The following is a 21,182-nucleotide window of genomic DNA, read 5'->3' as shown; positions in this document are numbered from 1 at the left end:
TCAATTTCTATATGGGCGCTGAGTTGAAAAACGGGCGTCAGGTGGGGACGGGCGTCAGGTGATCAACTACGGTACCGCATGCGGAGCCGAGCCGACAACAACAACAACTACTATTGACCCCGATTCCCGAACGATAATCTAAGCAGAGGGTTATTTCCCGCAAAGTCCACGGGAAGCAAGGTCTGGAATGAGATACGGTCAAGTCTGATATCGAAATTATCTGCCTGGAACGAAGAAACTATGAGCGGCGGTACAAAACTCATTACTATTACTACTACTGTTTCCAAGCTTCTCTCGACGACAACCAGCTCTGACCCACCAAATCCAACCTCCGCAGACGGTTGCGCTATCAAGGACGGCACAGAGGGCGTCTGTTGGAACAAATGTGATCCCAAGACCTCCAAACCCGTGAGTGAGGAATGGTCCGAGGGCGACCCGTGATACTGGCTTAAATCCGGCGATATGGGAGCTTTCTGCAGCAAAGTAGATAATTGCCCGTCAGAACTTGAGTGTCAGCCAAGTGACTGGGAACACGGAGGATAAGCCGCACCCAAGCCAGTTTCTAGCAGATGTGCTCTTATAGACGGTATTCAGGGCGTATGCTGGAGCAAATATGATCCTAAAACTTCAGAGCCAGTCACCGAGCAATGGAACAAGGGCGACCCATGGTGCTGGCTCAAATCGGATGATATCGGTGCTTTTTGTAACGATTCGGATGAATGTTCAGCGGATCTCCAGTGCCAACCAGCTAGCTGGAATAAAGGGGGGTGCTCGGCAAATACTCAGTTATCCCTCCTGAGCCTGTCCGATAATAGGACCTCCAACGCTAGTGTCAAATCCCATGGCCTACGACTTGATTTATATCAAACTACCTAGGACTTTTTGAAAGTCGTTCCGGTCCTATACGCAGTGAATCGTTCCTATAACTACATTCCCCCTAAATATTGAGCAGCTGGCTATACTAATAGATAATGTCGTACATGGTCCGCTTTTTGGAAGCAGCTACAGAATATTTATCTTATGGAGTTTCTGTAGGCGTTCTGCAGGGACCAGGTGCACCGCAGTAGTCAAAAGAGATGAAATTAAGCAACAAATATCTTGGTCGATACTGAATTGAACTGAATTGATTGATTACCTATCTAAAAGGTGTCTTGAAGAAGTAAACAAACAGTGAAATGCCTGGCTGCTTGCCTCAAGTATCCAAACGCCTACAATACCGGTCAACATAGAATCACAATAATACCGGACATGTCAATTGATCCTCGAATGGGTTCACGTCTATTATTGAATAGTTTTGCGTCAGTATATCAATGTCACTCTCCATGTACCCATTTTAAGGGGCTTTGGGAAATGAAAGGCATATTACTACGATCTTTGCTACGGCAGAGCTAAGATTATGAAGAGGTTTTTGTTTTTTCTTCCCTTTTCTTTTCTTTTTCGTTTTTGAGTGGGGTATTTCATATTATTTTTTATACGTACAAGATCATCTTCAAAGAATGTGGGAATATTGAATACGTATTTCAATCCAAATTTGTTTTAAGGAAAAGCTATATTGGGAAACGAGGGCTTGCTGTCCCGACCGTTCGCTGTCCCATTATGTTAAAAAAAGAGTGCTAAGATAAAGAAACAAAGTCGCCGGCCTTGATGGCCTAGAAAATGGCACGCCCAAATGATGGGATGCTATCATGGTCCGATGACAGCCTGTAGACCCTGACTCTCTTTCAATTTTAGCCAAAGGAAGGTGGCGTCGGTGCTTTTACTGTCGCTCAGCGCCTTGAGAAATTCGTGAAAAGCTAAATCCTGCCGTTCCCATTTCTTGTGCAAATCTAGATTGGGGTCAGCTAGACAATGGTCAATCGTCAGTCAAGTTAAATTGAGTGTATCGAGGCCTCAACAGCTCACCTGGACGAGGGTGCATTTTCGACTCCTCGAGTATCAAATCCACCTTTTGTTTAATCTGGCCTTCCAGATTGTGGTCGACTATGGCTTTGCGCAGCGCCTCGGTGCGAGCCACTGCCGGGTTACTCATGCTCGGAAACCCTTTCGGATCAAAATCCGTGAACTGGCCGTCTTGCGTAGTGGGGATCTTCTCCTCTCCAAGATGCTCAACAGCGACCCTTTTCAGGAGCTGATAGAGATTTTCTCGCTCCTGTGCAATATTCGGCCCCGCATACTGAGTCTTTGTAATCAAACAGCCGTTGTTACGATATCGCAGTACCCGCTTACTCTCCGGGATCTGACTCGGAGAAAGATTCCTCGCATCCTCTGTGTTCTCCGTCAGGCATTGCGCGTACAGCGTCCAGGATCCATTCTTGTACTGCATGCATGCGGTGGCTGCAGCAATCTTGCGACGCGTGGGGTCGCTGTATTCCTCCGCATAGTCGCAATGGTCGACGGCCATGCGGACATTATCGTACAAAACGGAGCTACAGTAGCGAGAGTCGTGGTAGACACGTATGCCATCGCTCCTGCCCACAACAACCAGCGAGCAACCGACCAGCTCGCCGGTAAAGAGCAGGTCCGCGCCCGGAATGGTCGGAATGTCGACGAACGGGACATTGTGCCCCTGCAGGCTGATAGACTGGTAGCCAACACAGTATGCCGCCGCACAGTTGTTTGGAGGTGTAGCCCACTGCAAGTTATAGACCGTGGGAGGCACCTCGTTCGCGGGTTTACTCTTGACCAGCTTTACAATGGCCGGCTGGGCAGCGGGAGGAGGTCCCATATTCTCCGAGCCAACGGGGTGGGCTTTGAGGAAGGACACGATATCCTGACGGAGTTGGTGAATGTCGGGGCTGGGGTCGCCACCGGCTCTATATCACACGGTGAGTATGGGATGACTGCTTGGGGTTTGTGACGCACTGAATTCCTTTAATTGGGCGCTGCATCTTGACCAGAAGTGTCGAAGTTGGAGAGAAGTCGAGGGATGCTTTCTCTCAGGTTGGCGGGGTTTGACGGATGAATTTATAGGTATCGCACCGTGGGGCTCTCGCAGGATTTAATATCTACATCCCTATGAAAGTGGAATAAGCCATATGAGCCAGGCCAGCCAGGCGTGTTGATACGAGCCCATAAACCTCAGGCTGACACACCGGCCGACGTGCTCGACGACTTGGAGCCCCCGTATTCAGCCTCATCTCGAGTGGCGCTGGCTTTGACCCTCCTGGACCGCGCTGAAGGTTTGGTTAATTGACCGTTGCGATATTGTCCGCCGTGTGGCTGTCCTCGGGCACTCCGCTCAGGCCAATTTGCACTTGGTTGTTGGTGTCACAGCTTACTACGGTAACAGTCATCGGTCGGCCACCACAATTCGTCCATACTTCGTCCACCGCTCTCCTACTGGTTGGACTTAACACTTTCACAGGCCCTTCCTTGACATCATGGACCGAGACTGGTTCCCCCGGTCCAGAGCGACCAAATTGAGGGACTTTTGGTCGGGGGAAGAGAGTTTCCACGCGGTCGGCACAATTATTCTGTTGGAACATCGGGATGTATCCTTCCGTCCGCCTGCCCTGGGGTTCGACCTCGCTTAGTCATTACTTAGTAAGCTAGATATCTTAGATAGTTAAGTGGCCACACCGGCCACCCAATACACAAGACATCCATCGCTTCCCACATATAACAGAGCTCACGTGACTAATCACTGAGCACAGGCTGAGCACCGAGTGAGTGCTCACTGAGTGCTCACTGAGCGGTCAGCCGTGATCAGAGATTTATCATAGTGCCGTTTGGCGTGCTGGCAATCTGCGGACGCATTGAAGGATCGAAAGACGCCGAAACTGTTTGGTACAATGCTGTTTGTTAGTTACTGTTGGCCGTCTCTCTAGGCGTAATTGCTAGTAATGTTACCCATAGGAATATCGAATGATGAAGGTCTGATTCTTTCAATCTAGTTGCAAACGGTAGTTTAAATACATGAAAAATAATAAGCAATCTAGCCTAAAAAGGCAGTTAGAAGAGACATAACTTTTGAACTATAGAAATAACAGAAAACTCTGCATAATCCTCGGGAATCGGTAGTTACCAATACCGATATCCGGAATAGGAAGGTCTCCTATGTAACCAGCGGTCACATACGGTTGACAGTTACAGAGTTTAAGGGGGTGTATATGTCTAGTAACTTACGTCTTAAGTAAACAGCACCATCCCTTTGCGATCAATCGGAATCCGTGGGAGTGGGCATCATACAGGCGTGGCATTTCCCCGGTTACTGCCCTCCGTCTTGATCGAACCCGCAGTGACAACAACTATGCCAGCTGCCAGTGACATTCTGTTAGATGGTGCAAGATCCATGTTGGATTTTTCAGAGCCAGTGCTATCGAAAGTCCCCGCGACACAAGACCCATGTCCTGTAGAGACAGACCATCTTGACCGCATCCATCCTGGAATGCGAGAAATTGACTTACCTGGTAAGTTGGCACAGCACTCGATGAAAGTCGGCCATCAATGTTTCATTGTCTGACTTTTATTTGCAGAAGCTGTTCCTGATACAAAGGAAATGGAGACTTCCCGACTCTCCTGCGTGCCCTGTGTGACCGTGCCAACACCCGAACAAGCGAATAATACCCTTTGCAACCAATCTGCGGTGGGCGATTCCGAACAAGAATCAGCCAAGCAGAAATTGTCTATCACAGGTCCCTTCTACTCTGACAGTATGCACCCTGGCGACAGTGAAATGGACACAGAGCCAAGTCAGACATCTGGCCTAGGTGAGAATCTACTCCGGGGCAAACGGTGTTGTCAGCGAATATGGGGCAATTTTACCGCCAGGATTCAACACCTTGCCGTTTCCGTCTAGATCAACTCTGACGGCATTTCATGGCTTCGAGATAAGCCGATTTCAAAGAAGCCACGTAGTCATATTGCATGTTAAATAGCTTCGTTTCGATCCTCTAGATCAAGAGGATCAGACCTTCATTGAGCCTCGATTCTGCATACAAATTACTAGGCAATACGAAACCTTATTGTTCCAATAGTTATGAGCCCGGAGACCCTTGGTATCGGAAACGTTTACCTTCATTCATTTGATCTCTTTACCAACCCCTTTGCAACCATTTCGATTGTCTAAAGCACAAGAATTGAAGTTATACAACATGAGTTCCACCGCTTCGAAGGTCTCGGTCGTTTTGAACGATCGAAACGATTGGAAACTATAGATCGATCGGATCCGCATCTCTGCTGGTAATCAGTGGGACTTTTTCAAACCTAATAGCGATAATTCAACTCGCAGCAAGGTCCCGAAAAGGCCAGAGCCTGAATTTCCTAGACAGGAAGAAGGTGAAGCCAGAGATATCTTCAAAGAACGCTAGGATAGGTATGCTGAAGAGTTAAAGATAGCTACCAAGGCGTACAACAAATATGATACCCTCAATACGAAAATCATGCAGTATATCGCTGATTCAATCCCTTCACGATACTTCTACTTGATTAGCAACAAGTCATCGGCATACGACCAGATAGTCGCTTTACAGGGACGGTTTAAACCTTCAACATACGAGGAACAATCCTACTGCCTTCGAGCATACGAGAAGGTGTGCCACGGCCCTAAAAGGTCTCAAGACATCAAGAAATGGATAGAGGACTTTGAGGCCGTAGCAGGAAGCTGTATTAAAGCAGAAGTACCCATAATATCTCAATCAGTATTGGTCCATACGTTCTTGAAGGCGATTGCAGAGTTTGATCGAATCTATGCAATACCTGAACTGAAGCAGTATAGAAACTGTACTGCAGAGGAAAGGGAAACGTTAACTCTCGGCGAAACAATCGACAAATATCTCCTATATTTCGCTGAAGAAGGAGCGGATTCATTTGAAAAAACAAACGTATTCGCTACTCTTCAAGGAGTCAGTGATCAGCAGAAGAATAAAGCCAAAAACAGTGCAGGATCTTACGATACTCAACCATACATTCCTATCTGCATCTGCAAGGCAAAACACCGTTTTTATGACTGCCCCTACCGACAAGGTCAAACGTCGCAGTGAGATGCAACGCATCTCAACGGCTTCAGTAGAGCGTTGGCACCAGCGAATGGGCCACCTCCACGATGAAGCGATTCATCACCTACACGAAGCGGTTGAAGGAGTAGAGATCTCGTTTAAATCTCGTGATCCACACTGCGAGACCTGCCTGCTCGCTAAGCCGATTCGTCAGATCTCAAGGAGGCCAGTAGAGAGATCCCCAGACGCCTGGGATAAGGTCCATTTTGACCTTATAAAGGTCAGCTCTGCATACAACGGTAACCAGTGGATTGATAACTTTATGGATAACGTTACAGGCTGGAGAAAGATCTATACAGCCCCGAATAAGAATGCTCTGGTCCCTGAGATCAAAAGCCTCGTCAAATGGATCAAAACCTACTTCAACAAGATCCCTAAGACCTTTGTCTGTGATAACGAGCAGACGCTCGGACGAGAGTTTATTCTCTTCTGCAAAGATAAAAGAATTACAATATTACATTCGGTTCGCTACACCCCGGAACAGAATGGCTTCATAGAGAGAGGCGGAAGAATCATAACTTTACGATTACGGAATTTAATGATTAACTCCCGTTTACCCGTCGATCTATAGCCTTATGCAGTTGAAGCTTCTGTATACCTGCTTAATCGTACCCCCACTAAACGAGGAAATCAGTGGACGACCCCCTTTGAATGCCTGTATAGCAAGAAACCCCGCTTGTCAGGACTTCATCTCTTCGGATGCAGGGCGTACGTAAGGATCTACCGGAAAACGCTCAGCGACAAGATGACTCCACGAGCCTAGATAGGCTACCTCGTGGGTTTTACAGCTTCAAATTTGTGGAAGATATGGAGCCCTCAAAAACGCAGAGTTTATAAAGAAAGAGACGTTATATTCAACGAAGATCGTCTTTACGATCCAACCGAACCGTTCCTAGAAGATATTATCGCTAAGGAGGTACCTGTACCTCCAGGAACTATAGGAAATCGCTTACCAGCAAGGTTCCTGCAACAAGACGAAGAATCGAACATTTCTGACTCTGATGATGAAATTCAAGAGGTTGTGCGATATCGTGAGGCTCCAGCTAAGCGAGATAGTAAAAATAATCAGGAATTATCTGACCTGCCTACCTTACCAACGCCTGAAATAACGCCTGAAGTAATGCCTGAGCTATTTCAGCAAGATTTAACTCGTCCATCCACTCCACTATCCTATGAATCGATTCCTGGAGGATTCCTTGCCGAATCGCCTCAAAGGCAACCTACAGAGGCCAGGGAACCCTCGGGAGGTAAAGACAACGAGTTCAAAGAGAGCTAGTCTCCTGGGGATCAGCTAAACAATCAGTTAAATAAAATGATGTTAGTCCCTAATCCTATACCCCCTGATCCTCGCCCAAGGCAGCGAAATAAGCGAGATAGGGATCACACAGACCTAAACCCGGAAATTAACGTGATTACTGGTAGAAGAAATCGACGACCAGTAGCAAGATACAACACAGAAGAATAGAGTGTAAATTTTAATACCTACTATACCGTTTTCTGTACGGCGTACGCGAATACGATCCTTGATCAACCAAGGTTAAAATACGGAGATCTTTCTCCTCTTCCACGCTTCTACAAAGACCTATATTTGCATCCTTTTGGGCCCGATTTCAAAGCGGCCATGCAGAAGGAATACGGAGATCTCGCCAAGAAGGGAACATTCCGTGAAATCCCTAGGTCTACGCAGATGATACAGGTCCTTCCTCTGCTATAGGTCTTCACATACAAATTCAATGTGGAAGGACAGTTAGATAGGTATAAGGCACGCCTTTATATGCGTGGAGACCTTCAAATTATGACTAGAGATGACAAAAATGCGGCTACGCTTGCTGCAAAGACATTTCGAACCTTAATGGCCCTGACAGGTGTATACGACCTCGAAATGAGAGAGTTTGACGCCTTAAATGCCTTCGTAAATTCAGAGATAGACGAAATCGTTTATATCGAATGCCCTGACGGCTTCAAAGTGCCCGGTAAAGCCTTTCAATTTCTTAAGGCGCTATACGGATTGCGCCGTGCACCTCGCCTTTGGCAGCTTTACCTAGCTGCGACGCTGAAAGCAGTAGGACTTAACCCGGTAAAACAGGATCCCTGCCTATTTACTGACGGAATTGTCATTCTAATCTTTTACGTTGATAACTTTATCGTTTTGTCAAGCGCTGCAAACAAAAGACGCGCAAATGAAATCATTGAGTTTCTTTCATTGAAATACTCTCTACGTGAGATAAAGAATGCAGACACTTTTCTCGGAATTAAAATACGCAAAGATAGAGGAAAACGAACAATTTATCTCTCGCAATCAGTCTATATAGACAAGATCACAACAAAATTTAACCTGAAGACATTTTAACCGCCTAAATTGCCGCTCCCTACCGTTTCAATGACTCTATACAGCGGGAAGGCGTCCCCTAGGCAGATACAGGAGTTCCAGGAGAAAGTGGGCTCAATCCTCTGGTCAACGGTAATTACGAGGCCAGATATTGCAAAATCGGCTTCTGAATTATTGAGATTCCTAGTCAATCCTGGCCCCGATTACCTAGCTGCAGCAAACCGCGTGATTCAATTCCTATACGGAACCCGCTTCTACGGAATCAGATATTCCAAATCAGGCGATCCAAACGCAGGAGAGGTATTTATCATGGCCAGCAATGCAACATTCGGAGATCATACAGATAGGAAAAGCTCTAAAGATCTCGTTTGCCTCCTCTACGGCGGTCCCGTAGATTGGCATGCAGGCAAACAAAAGACCGTTTTAACCTCTACTACAGAGGCGGAATTACTCGCTATCTCTAAGGCAGGCAAAAACGTATTCTGGTGGAAACACTTATTTAACGTCTTGCAATTCAACCTTCAACATAAAATCTCTATCAAATGCGACAACAGGCAGACTGTCCGTATTCTCCAGAGCGAGGATTCATCCTTGCCTATACGCCTTCGTCATATAGATATTCATCAATACTGGTTCCGTCAGGAGGTGCAGAACGGTCAGATCGCCGTCGAATGGGTCGCTACGGCTAACATGCCTGCGGATGGCCTTACCAAGATCCTCCCGATTCAAAAATACCGAAACTTCATGAAGATGTTGAATCTGCACGAATTCATCGACAAGGAGGACCCCTATACAAGTGCCTAAACTGGCAATCTATTCAGCTTCATCTACGATTCAGCTGAGGAGGTGTGTCAGCGAATATAGGGCAATTTTACCGCTAGGATTCAACACCTTGCCGTTTCCGTCTAGATCAACTCTGACGGCATTTCATGGCTTCGAGATAAGCCGATTTCAAAGAAGCCACGTAGTCATATTGCATGTTAAATAGCTTCGTTTCGATCCTCTAGATCAAGAGGATCAGACCTTCATTGAGCCTCGATTCTGCATACAAATTACTAGGCAATACGAAACCTTATTGTTCCAATAGGTGTTCCGGGGCGGGCTGGGGTTTCCGGCACTACTGATGACAAGTCAGGCCCACCTGGATCGGCCCCTCCGCCGATCGTGTACTCTACTCCAGAATTTTCTAATACTCGAACAACGCCGAGCTCCGATAGCCCGATGCGCTATCCTTCGATAGCTGTGGTTATACCGCCACCATAATGGGAGCAAGGAGCCATCCGGACAAACACAAGGGCCTCTGATCGAGACACCGGTAACTACGAAGATGGGAACGCAATCTTCTATGACACACAACAACCAAGTGAGAAGCGGAAGAAACGGAGACCTTCAATCAGGCCTCTTTCTGATCCTCCGGACGCTTCTATTCCCGTTTCATGCTATTGTTCCGGTGCTATCCATGCAGAGTGTTCTAGACCAGTATTGGCACCTGCATTAGGTGTTTTGGAAGAGTGGCCCAAATAAACCTGAAAACCCTGAATTGTGATTGATTATTTACCCTCCGGTGGCGTCACTCAGCTTTTGCAGAATATGCCATGATTCGCACAGCGGATGGCAGCCCGCACAGAACCAGTGGGCTTCTCATTGGGTGCAAGCTAGAACCGCGCACTGAAATGAGACGGAGTGCACAAACATCATTCCATCTGTACAGAGGGCCAGGATGATGTTGATAGCGAGAGTCAAGGCTTCTACTTCCCTCCTCTAAGTATATTATATAGTATTGCAAGTTCAAATGTTTCATTAGTATAATTCAATTTATATATTTTATACGCTTTTCTATTATTCTACCACAAGACTATTTGTTGGTATCACCAGCTAGGTTCTGTGTACACAGTTAAGTGAACAGGGTTTTGCTTCCAAAACGAAAAGTAGATTCTGTATTGATTAAGATATGTGTTCCCCTTGAGTTCTGATGGGGAGTGGGATTACTTATGTCCCAATCCATCTAGCCTACACACAAGGGAGATTATGTCCCGACACTATTATAAATTTAATAATTTAAATAATAATATATAACCAATTATAAAGAACTTAATATATAGCGTTGAGCTGCGGCCTGGAAATGCCTAAGTTCTGCCTTCATGTTTTATATAGGCCCGTATGGCTTCATATTCGAGAATATCATCCCTTTTACACCTCTCTGCTCGTCTGTATAGCATATTCTGCCATTCCTGCCCTTTACATATGTTGCATGTATAGTGGTGGTGGCTTTCTTCCTCCATATCGACCTGTGTGACTAGTCCATACTGCTATTGAGCGCTCCACTCTTCAATATCTAATCTTTCTTTTCCTATAGAGAAGTACTCTCTTTCTACAAGTAAGATTCCCTTTCTATCCAAAGGATATCTCCTTTCTGTCCAAAAGGTATCCCTTTTCTATACAAGCATTTCCCTTTCTTTTGGAGAGATACTTGTCCTGTAACTCCTAGTGTTGTAACTTATCACATGATTCATCCTGTTGCCTTAGACCTTGTAAAACCCCTATCACTTCTTATCCAAGTTGATTGGGTCTCCTTTCTCAAGGGTCTCCTTTCTCTATTCTATCAACTCTTCATAGTAGGTCCGTATCAGAGAGCTTCGCCCAAACGTCCTTCATGAGGTCACCTTATAACATTTTTATGACTTGTGCTCGGAGCTGGATTCGAGTCCAATATTGTGACCATAGGTTGCATAGGCCTCCTCAGTGCGGTTCTGGAATGCGAAGCCTACAACTGTTATTACGAACAAGAATTTATCTACATGGGACAGAAACGTACCTGGTTGAGCAATGTTTAAGGCGAACACTGCCAGGGTCACCATTACCGACTCTAGCCCAATAAACAGACCCTCCTCGTGGAAGATTGACCCACTGTATCCTTCACTGAGCTCGGCAATACGGTAGCAGCAACGGATAAGGATAAAGAGAATAGATGCCGAGAAGAAAACGCCAAAGATCCCGAGGCGCGTCGAGAGGATCCGGCGTTGATCCACTTGCTGAGACTTACGGTACGATATGTAGCGCAAGAAGTAGTCTAACGCCATAGCGATAAAGACAAAAAGAGTGAAAACCTGGAACGCCAGACCTGCAAGCGTGATGTACTCGCCCGATTTGTCATTTCCCACCGAAGTCGATGATAACGCGCCGCCCACGGCCTGCAAGACCAAACTAACGATATCGCACGGCAAAAACACCCACACGTATGTCTTGACCGGAAACCTGGAAGCTTCGGGGCCCAAAAAATTGGAGACATTGCCGAGCGAGACGTAGATGGCGGCGGCGAAGAAGACGGGCGATATTGTAATGCAGCAGATCTCGATGATGAAGCCGTTAAAGGAGAAGGGGTTCTGGTATAGCAAAACGCGCCCGCCGTAACCGATCATCTCGCCGATGCAGCCGAGCGCCAGCATGATGGCGAAGAACCAGGTGCGGTAGCGGATGCCCTGGGCCAGGTGGATGAGCATGGAGACGCCGAAGAGGGCGATGAATGCGATCTGCACACCTAGGGCGGGCCGGTAGCCCTGGAGGCTGGCTTCGACGGGGCATAGGGCGAGGGTGCAATTGGCGTCGGGGCCGTAGGAGACCAGGTACTGGGAGAAATCATCTTGGCCGGCTGCTTCGGGGGACGACATTGTGGTAATAAGGATCGAAGATGCGTCGAGCCTCAGCTTAGGGTTAGGAAGTGTCGGAGTGACAGAGATTAGAAAGAAAGAAAGGTGGAGAAGGAAGGCAAACTGGCTTGATTTCGTGGTAGAGCAAACTCGTAGCGGGCCCAAGAAAGTAGATCAATAAAGAGTGAGTGGATGCCAGAGTGTTGTGAGCCAAGATGAAAAACCAGACTGTGGTTCAAAAGGAGGATGCGAGTGTAGTCTTAATAGATCAAAGCTGGTGCCTGCCGCACGACACTAGTAGATTCAAATCTGTAGCCTAAAAAAACGATCGGCGATTAAGTGTGAATAGCCAGAGGGGCGCAGGCACCTGGGAGGAATCAAACAAAGAATCTTGGAAGCACAGACTGTTATTGGTCGAAAACCCGCCGATGCTAATGCACCATTGCCCTATTTTAGGAGCCTCGGCTGACGACGCATGAATGAAAGAGTAAGGGAATGGGAAGCTGGAAAGCCTCGTAAGGTAGAGGGCAAGGTTCAGGGGTAATTCAACGACCCAGAAGTACTACGTAGATAACCTTCTACCTAGAAACGTCGAAGCTGTTAAATCTATACGGCTTATTGACGAGAAATCATGGCTTTTACAAGAGGATGGGGACCCTTCCCATGGGATAAGGAAATATGGACTAGCACAAGAGCACGGGAAGGCCCACAATATCTAAAACCTATGGGACCATCCTGCCCAGAGTCCGGATCTTAATCCTGTTGAAGGTATTTGGGTTATTGTAAAGCAACGCGTACGCCGAAGAATCTTCGATTCCGAAGAAGAGATGAAAGAGGCTCTACAAGAGGAATGGGACAAAATCGCGCAAGAGGAGATACAGCACCGGATTACGGATATGAATAGAAAGATGCGCAGAACTTGTACGATCGAATGGAGGTCCTCTTCGAGGTTTCTAAGTGGTAGTTCAGGTCTTGTACAGATTTAGCCTATTACACAGTGACGCTGGACCTGATAATGCGGTCGATAAGTTTAATCGCTTGCGATATTTCCGAGCAATCTCCTTTGGCAATTTGTTTCCTCTTCCAACTTCTAGATAGTACAAATCATGCGCATTCTTGTCGAATGCCAAAAAGCCGATGATGCGTCACCAGCGATGGTGAGGTATCGCATTCCTCCAAGTTGTGGAGTGTTTTCAAGTCATCTCGGCGAATTCTGGCTCAGCCACTCACCCGCGGCTTTTCATGCACCAATCGATTTGCCTCTTCCACTCCCAAACCCGTCTTGTGTTCAACATGCTCATCGGAAAGTTCCTCGCTTCCAACGAGGAAAGATGCAATGAGTCCAATTCCGGAAAGAACGACGAAGAATATCCACATATCGGCAAGACTGTCCTTTACAAGCAACCTGAAAATGTCCTGCTGGGCCGGAGTGAGCTGTGCAACGAGTTCCATAGATCCAGCTGCGCCATTCCGTGCAATTGCTTCCGCCATCGTATGGCTGACTCCAGCAACAATGAGACGACCGTTTTGTGCCGAGAGTCGATTTTCAATGATGACGCCGCCCAGGACGATGCTGAAGGCGGCGCTGAGTGCGCGGATTGCACTGGCCGCGGAGACGGCGACGCCCGCGTCGGCGGGCGGAAATCTTGCTTGCAGGGCAATGGTCGGTGCCTGAAAGTTGGGACCCAGGCCGACAGCGATAATCAGTTGATAGATGATGAACTTTGGCCAATTGGTTTCTGCACCGAAATCGATCAACAGACCGGTGCCCAGAGTGGAGAGAGCCATGCCTGCAATGATCATGTATAAGTACTTTCCCGTCTTCCGCATATAAAGACCTGTCCCGATGGTGAAGAGAGACAGGGGAAGGGCGAGAGGAAGGGACCAGACCGCCGAGTTAATCGGTGTTGCTCCAATAACCACCTGGAAGTAGAATGGGACAAAGTAGGCCGTGCCGTACAAAATGAATCCGTGCGTGAGATCCACCACGAAAAGGGCGATAATAGGGAGAGTCCTGAACAGTCGTAGAGGGATCACCGGATAACGGGCCAGCTTCCACTCGATGGTAACAAAGATACCACAAACCACCACGCCGAAAACTATCAAACATATGACAATGGCAGAGCCCCAAGGATATACCTCACCGCCATACTGGAGGCCCAGGAGAAGCATAAGGACCGAACCTGTAATAGCAATCGATCCCAGCCAATCAACAGCCATTAAGCCTTTGATAATTTCGGTACGGGGATTGTGAACGTGGAGGAAAAAGACCAAGAGGGCAAAAGAGATTCCCTGGAACGGTAGATTGATGTAGAAGCACCATCTCCAGCCGACATTTTCCGCAAGTGCTCCTCCTATGAGAGGACCGGAAGATATTGCGATGGCATATACCACACCGAGAATGCCAAAATATAGTCCGCGTTCTCTGGGAAGTGGGTCAGCGCATTCTAGGGAGCAGTCTTTGGAGGAATAAAGTACTTTCATAGCGGGAATTCACAATGTCACTTACCTTGGACTGACGAGATCTCCTATTAGAATCATCACGATGAGCAGCACGCCGCCGGCTCCAGCACCTTGAATAGCACGCCCAGCAATAAGCATGGCAATGCTATTTGCTACGGCACAAACCAAGCTTCCAATGAAAAAGACGAACATTGCCAGTAACGTAATTGGCTTGCGTCCAAAAATGTCGCTTATCTTGCCCCAAAACGGAGCCAAAGCGGACTGGGTTAGGAGATAAGACGAACCAACCCATGAGTAGCTGATTTGAGAAGCCTTGAAGTGCCCAGTAATTGTCGGCAAGGCGGTTGTGACGAAGGAGATGTCAAGAATAGCAAGGAACGACGCGACGCTGAGTGCAATCATGATGGGGACCATGTTTCTGCGTGGCGTGTAGTCCCCCCCATCATCTTGTGATTGAATTTCCGCATTTTCAGACCGAGTCTCAGGGGTTTCTGGTTGTTGCATCGTGCTCTCAGAACCTGAGTTGCTCGACACAGCTGGATCCATGTCAAAGCGCCGCAATATAGTTTGGGGCAATAACGGGGAAGGAGAATATTATCACGTGATTCGCGTGACGGCAGCAAAGCGACACTTTTCTGATGTTTGACCGAGTTGGCAAGGTACTGGGAGAGACCATTTGATCTGGATATGCGGCTGAAGATGAATTGTTATTCCAGATTATGCTGTCTACGGAAAGTGATCTGGCGCCATGGGTTTCCTTGGCCTCTCTGACGTTCGGCGCTTTTCAGCCATTCAGATCTATAGATGAAGAGCTCCACTCACGATGACCGGCGATTTTGAGTATCAGCTGCATGCCACAGCAAGGCCACCAATAGCAGTGCCACTTCCTCACGACGATGTAACTAACCTAAGGCCTATCATATATTGAGGTCCGTTCTGCCGCGCCCTGGCGATTCCCATTGTCCCAACAGTCCTAAGAATAGCGAAGCTAGTGTTCTGCGTCAAATCTTGCGTAATGTTTGCAATCCCACGGAGCCAGAATGCCTTGGTGGTTGCCGGCCCGGGCCACGTGGCCCCTGGTATGGCCCTTGTTCGCACTGTTGCTGTCGCTATTAATCCCGTCGACGCCAAGATGCTCGATTACAGTCCAGCAGTTGGCGCTATTCATGGATGCGACTTCGCCGCGGTCGTTGTCGCACTCGGGTCAGACGCCCCGCGTCATCTTTCCATCGGAGACAGGGTTGCTGGGGCCGTTCATGGGAACAACTCCCTGGAGCCCCGTGTCGGTGCCTTTGCACAGTATGTTGGAGCGATCGCTGAGCTGCTCCTCAAGATTCCTGACGCGATGACTTTCGAGGAGGCATCCACTCTTGGCATCGGCTTGGCCACCGCGGGTCTTGCCTTTTTCCGCGATTCAGAGATTCCCTGAGTATCGAGGATCTGATCGACAGGGCCGGGCCGGAGTCGGATGTCACACCGAATACGGCGTGGGTCCTTGTATCTGGAGGCAGCTCCGCCACTGGCACCAGGGCCATTCAACTTCTCAAGCTGTAAGCTCTTGAGCGTTCGCGTTTAGTTTCGTCGGACTGAAAACGGCTCGCTGATGACAGGACTCTGCAGGGCAGGATTACGGTCAATTGCAACTTACTCGCCGTCGAATTTCGCACTGGTCCTCGGATTTGGGGCCGAAAAGGCATTTAATTACCGCAGTCCGGACTGCGCCAAAGAGATTCGTGCTTACAGGCGCAACGGCCTGGCGTAGTTACGCGCTCGACTGCGTGTCTGAATCAGACAGCGCCCGGCTGTGCTAACTATGACGCAACTGGTAGGGCTGGCGGACGGTATTGCGCGCCCGACCGTCCGCGCTTCGTGGCTGATGGTCCTGACCATGTTCGGCGGTTGCGTCGCGTTGGATGGTGAGTACGCGTGCGAAGCATCAGCTGCAGATCGGGCCCTGAGTGCGACGATCTTTGCGGCTACGCAAACATTGCTTGGCAACGGTCGCATCAAATCTCACCCAATCAGAGTCCTAGACGACAGCTGCGCCGGTGTCATCCATGGTGTGGACATAATTCGTACTGGGGCGATCTCAGGACAGAAGTTGGTTGTCCGCGTCGACTGATACGCTTGTCGAGAAATGCAGCTAGATATCATGCCCGCGTGTTCCGATGTTGCTCCGTGTAATATGCCCTAAATAAGATCGATACTCGACTGAGATACTTCGCACAAAATTTATTGTTACTTGTAGTGCGGTAGATGTGCACGTGGCAAGAATGATATATGGGTAAAAGGATGAATGAGAAATGGAGTTCTACGGACGTTCCTAGCTAGATAAGTGTGTGCTGTCGTTTGTAGCCCATAAAATTCAACAGAAAGTCATTACAAGCTACTCGGCAGACTCATGAACCGAAGGCGTCTGTAACCTTGGAGTAAGACAGATTTCCAACTCCTGGAGGTCGTTCCATAGCTTGTGTTCAGCCTCGCTGATTTCGTGAGATCCTGTATAGGTAGTTGGCTGAGAGCCCGACCGTGCCACTGTCAGACCATATGCACCATAGCCACGCCGCACGTGTTCCAGCAGATGCTTGACAAGGTTAAAGATCACCACCAGGCGAAGTCGGGCGAGGGAGAAGGGGTCGCCTTGATGAAAATCCGGTGGGTTCGACGCCTCATATGACATAAGCCTGACCAGAATCGTATGCACGTGGAGGAGTTGGACATAACACGCAGAGAGAAGATGCTGCAGGGCAGCCGGTAAAACCTCATCATTCGGGGAGTCGAAGAGCCGAAGCCGATACATGACCAGGAGCAAGCTCTTTGATGCGAGACAGGCTTCCGTGAATATCTCGTACTCGTCCAGGCTCGGTAGGGCTCTCAGGAAAGTCGTCAAGGAATTGAAGGCGTTCGTATGAGAGACGAGATGGGGCTGGAGCTCCAGGCTGGCGATCTTGTTGCGACACGTGGTGTGAAGCGTATAGAGGCTGCAACTTAGCGCTGCCAGCTGCTGCATCGAATTTGTGAAAATGTCATCGTGGGATAGCTCAGCAGATGAGGCGCTTGAGGTGTATGTTGTTGTTTCCATGGCAAGATCAGCGAATGATCCCATGTCAACTGCAGTCCCTAACAAGGGCCATGGTTCCGACTCAAACCAGGTCTCTGCCGGATAGCCACAATCTTGAGACACCAGTACTGATGGGAGCTCGTCAGATATCGTTTCCTGGTTGTCTATTGGTTCCGGGGTAGTTTGCGAGGGCCGAGGCAGAAGAGGTACCTCCATCGGCGTTCTATTGCTCTTGCTGGTCGACTTCCTGCTTCCGCTTGGTCGTCCCCTTGGCAATGGCGCGCTATAGACACATTGTATCCCCAGATATCGGCATCGGGCACAGCTGCTCACATCGTCCGAATCCGGTCGATGGCATCCGACTTTCTGGAGATGACAGCGATCGCATGAGGCTCGTTTTGCCGGGGTCGGTCTGGTCGAGCTGCTCTCCATTTGCTTGGTTCAAAAGCAGGTGTCATGGGCGGAGCCATGTGACAGAATAGTCTGTATATTGCAATAGTTTCTATGTACAGAGGGAAGGTGGGAGGGAGAAAATGGAGTCTTGACTGCGTGAGAGATGAGGAGCTACCACCAGAGGTAAGCAGTTGACTCCCATGGCGCAGTTGCGGGAGGGGAGGAACCCCACGTGTATATTACTTGTATGGTGTGGCAGAAAAATACCGCTCCACTAAAAAGGGTCAACCCTTAAAAAGGGTCAACAAAGGGTCAACCCTTAGTAGTAAGGGTTTTTCTAGTGTATATACGCGGCGACATATGGAATCTGTAATCTCTTAAGTGGGTTTGGCTGGGGTAGGGACTTCCCAAGTAGGCTTAGCAGCGAGTGGCCCCACAGGGAAACTAGGCTGCATCGGATCCGGATCTGCCCTCGGCGTATCAGGGCGGATTTGGCTACAGCCTCAGCCAGGGCTGAGAACAGAAGGCATCTTTTTGAGGTCTACTTCTCAATCTCAAACTAGTGCTGAAATGTAACCATATCACACTCCATAGGGCCGTGCTGCATCTTCTGCTCGGGGGCCAATCGCCTTTCTAACCCCTGTCAGAGAACCGAGATCACCCGTAGACGTTCGCTCTCGTTGGGACCCAAAAAGACATGTGTGTTGGTTTTAATTCCTTCTAACTTGATTAGACCGAGTGTTTTCATGTTTGCTTATTTCTTTTCTTTGTTTCAGTCATTTTATTCTGTTGGGCGAAGAATCTAGCAAGTCATGCCAGATCCTTCGACTTATCAACACCTAAGCCACGTATTCTAACCAATCGAGATCCTTCACCTGTTGCGAACAGGATCCATCATAGGGATGTCGCAAAGGCTGTCAAGGCTTGCCGCTTCGGATGTTTAAGAGCCAATGAAAATGAAGGAATCGCTTTTCTAAAAAAACAGTCTCTTGCTCCATGATATCGCTCGCTCTATAAAATTTGTATAACTTAAGACGTGGTAGCTAGTTGGGTCCTCGCATTCGATTCCAACATCGTCGAACTTGTTATTCCCTGTATTTCACTCATTATATCATTCAACACCTTTGTACAATATGGATTATCAACCTTCCGAGCCCATCGCTATTGTCGGCAGCGGTTGCCGTTTCCCCGGTGCTGCCAATTCTCCTGCTGCTCTCTGGCAGCTGTTGGAAAGTCCACGTGATATCTTGACGGAGATACCTAAAGAACGTTTTGATGTGCGAGGCTGGTACCACAGAGACGGGGATCACCATGGCACGTCCAATGTTCTACACTCCTACACCCTGGAGGAGAACCTTACCCAGTTTGATGCCAACTTCTTTGGAATTAGTGCAGGTGAGGCTGAGTCTATTGATCCTCAGCAGCGCCTCTTGCTGGAAACTGTCTACGAGGCCCTTGAAGCTGGCGGCCACACCATCCAGTCTTTACGTGGCTCTGACACTGCCGTCTATGTTGGTGTTATGGGAGGGGACCATGAAGCCGGCCTTCTCAGAGATGCCAACAATCTACCAACATACTTTGCGACTGGCACATCGCGCGCAATTCTTTCAAACAGAATATCTTACTTTTTCGATTGGCGTGGACCGTCTATGACTATTGACACAGCATGTTCTTCGAGTATGATCGCTGTGCATAATGCTGTTCAAGCACTACGGTCTAACGACTCGAGAGTTGCTATTGCGTGTGGCAGCACTCTGCTTCTAGGCCCTGGTAAACCAATTCTGCACACCGAGCGATCAAGCTAACGGATTCTAGAAATGTATGTGGCCGAGAGTAACATGCACATGCTGTCGCCCACAGGCAGATCCCGCATGTGGGATGCTGATGCTGACGGCTATGCTCGCGGCGACGGTATCGCGACCGTTGTTCTTAAGAAGCTGAGCAATGCTCTGGCTGATGGCGACCACATCGAATGTATCATCCGTGAGACTGGCATCAGCCAAGATGGCCGCACGCAGGGAATCACTGTACCAAGCTCGGAGGCGCAAGCTGCACTTATCCGCCGCACCTATGCTCGAGCTGGTCTTGACCTTGCAAATCCCGCCGACAGACCCCAGCTTTTTGAGGCACATGGTACCGGTACCAAGGTAGGAGACCCTAAGGAAGCATCCGCAATTCACTCCACCTTTGGGGGACCCGCCAGTGATCCTTTGTATGTTGGGTCGATCAAGACCGTCATTGGTCACACGGAGGGCGCTGCTGGAATCGCCGGTCTACTCAAAGCGTCGCTATCCCTTCAAGCTGGCGTCATTCCCCCTAATCTGCTGTTCAATCGCCTTAACCCGAGCATTGAACCTTTCATTCAGGGCCTGCAGGTTCCAACTCATGCAATGCCATGGCCTGTCCTGCCTAAAGATGCTGTGCGAAGGGCAAGTGTGAATAGTTTTGGTTTCGGCGGCGCCAATTCTCACGCCATCTTGGAGAGCTACCAAGCACAGGTTGACAACGCTAGCAGCGCCCTGGTTGTACCGGCTACTCCTTTTGTCTTCTCCGCAGCGTCAAACACCTCGCTCGTTTCCAATCTGCAGGCACACTTGGACTATCTGAAAACCAACCCAGTCAACATGCGGGATCTTGCCTGGACGCTCCAGCAGCGTCGCTCTACTTTCTCACATAAAATCGCATTCTCGGCTCCTGACGTCGAAAGCTTGATCCAGAAGATCGAGCTCAGACTCAAAGAGTACGAGGATAAGTCGGACGCGAACATTGGCGTCCGATCGAGTTCAACCCCTCCAAAGGTCCTTGGTGTTTTCACTGGCCAGGGCGCGCAATGGCCAGCCATGGGTGCTGAACTAATACGTTCCTCCGAATTTGTTCGCCGCCGATTGCAGGAGCTTGATGATGCCCTTGCAACCTTGCCAGCTACAGACCGACCGACCTGGAAAATTGCTGATCAATTACTCCTTGATACCAAGTCGTCTTGTATCACCGAAGCCGCTTTCTCACAGCCGCTGTGTACAGCAGTCCAAGTTGTGCTTGTCGACCTCTTGCGCAGCGCCGGGATTATGCCAAGTTCTGTGGTGGGCCACTCATCTGGTGAGATTGGTGCGGCATATGCTGCAAACTTCATCAATGCCCGGGATGCTATTCGAATTGCCTACTACCGTGGCCTTTACGCGAAGCTTGCAGGCGGATCGAGCGGACACAAAGGCGCTATGCTTGCTGTTGGAACATCTCTCGAAGATGCCACCGAAGTGATTGAGCTTGACGCTTTTGTTGGACGTGTCGCGGTC

The 21,182-nt window shown here is 48.8% G+C and overlaps 7 protein-coding genes across 7 annotated transcripts; 3 read left to right on the top strand and 4 right to left on the bottom strand.

The window, feature by feature from the left end:
- Positions 1-1,683: 1,683 nt before the first annotated feature.
- KD926_003521 (uncharacterized protein) lies at positions 1,684-2,888 on the bottom strand (the record flags this gene model as incomplete). The annotated part of the gene is made up of 3 exons (XM_053094879.1): positions 1,684-1,841; positions 1,903-2,813; positions 2,863-2,888. 3 exons carry the CDS (start codon positions 2,886-2,888, stop codon positions 1,684-1,686), a joined length of 1,095 nt encoding a protein of 364 aa, XP_052950406.1.
- Positions 2,889-4,249: 1,361 nt separating this feature from the next.
- KD926_003520 (GAG-pre-integrase domain-containing protein) lies at positions 4,250-6,567 on the top strand (the record flags this gene model as incomplete). The annotated part of the gene is made up of 4 exons (XM_053094878.1): positions 4,250-4,409; positions 4,476-4,709; positions 5,338-5,604; positions 5,879-6,567. 4 exons carry the CDS (start codon positions 4,250-4,252, stop codon positions 6,565-6,567), a joined length of 1,350 nt encoding a protein of 449 aa, XP_052950405.1.
- Positions 6,568-8,376: 1,809 nt separating this feature from the next.
- KD926_003519 (Ty1/Copia family ribonuclease HI) lies at positions 8,377-9,129 on the top strand (the record flags this gene model as incomplete). The annotated part of the gene is made up of 1 exon (XM_053094876.1): positions 8,377-9,129. The coding sequence occupies one exon, from the start codon at positions 8,377-8,379 to the stop codon at positions 9,127-9,129; it is 753 nt and encodes a 250-aa protein (XP_052950404.1).
- Positions 9,130-11,000: 1,871 nt separating this feature from the next.
- Positions 11,001-11,993, bottom strand: KD926_003518 (RTA1 domain-containing protein; the record flags this gene model as incomplete). The annotated part of the gene is made up of 2 exons (XM_053094875.1): positions 11,001-11,089; positions 11,141-11,993. The coding sequence occupies 2 exons, from the start codon at positions 11,991-11,993 to the stop codon at positions 11,001-11,003; spliced, it is 942 nt and encodes a 313-aa protein (XP_052950403.1).
- A 1,197-nt stretch (positions 11,994-13,190) lies between these two features.
- On the bottom strand, positions 13,191-14,981 carry KD926_003517 (MDR family MFS transporter; the record flags this gene model as incomplete). The annotated part of the gene is made up of 2 exons (XM_053094874.1): positions 13,191-14,397; positions 14,482-14,981. 2 exons carry the CDS (start codon positions 14,979-14,981, stop codon positions 13,191-13,193), a joined length of 1,707 nt encoding a protein of 568 aa, XP_052950402.1.
- Positions 14,982-15,450: 469 nt separating this feature from the next.
- On the top strand, positions 15,451-16,557 carry KD926_003516 (zinc-binding alcohol dehydrogenase family protein; the record flags this gene model as incomplete). Its single annotated transcript, XM_053094873.1, has 4 exons — positions 15,451-15,734; positions 15,887-15,985; positions 16,056-16,168; positions 16,265-16,557. The coding sequence occupies 4 exons, from the start codon at positions 15,451-15,453 to the stop codon at positions 16,555-16,557; spliced, it is 789 nt and encodes a 262-aa protein (XP_052950401.1).
- A 264-nt stretch (positions 16,558-16,821) lies between these two features.
- Positions 16,822-17,966, bottom strand: KD926_003515 (Zn2/Cys6 DNA-binding protein; the record flags this gene model as incomplete). The annotated part of the gene is made up of 2 exons (XM_053094872.1): positions 16,822-17,779; positions 17,830-17,966. 2 exons carry the CDS (start codon positions 17,964-17,966, stop codon positions 16,822-16,824), a joined length of 1,095 nt encoding a protein of 364 aa, XP_052950400.1.
- Between the last annotated feature and the right edge of the window lie 3,216 nt (positions 17,967-21,182).

The sequence above is a fragment of the Aspergillus affinis genome, assembly GCF_023601865.1.
Source record: "Aspergillus affinis strain CMG 70 chromosome Unknown NODE_187_length_47416_cov_101_111304, whole genome shotgun sequence".
NCBI classification, from domain to species: Eukaryota; Fungi; Ascomycota; class Eurotiomycetes; order Eurotiales; family Aspergillaceae; genus Aspergillus; species Aspergillus affinis.
This window is presented reverse-complemented; position numbering and strand designations above follow the sequence as displayed.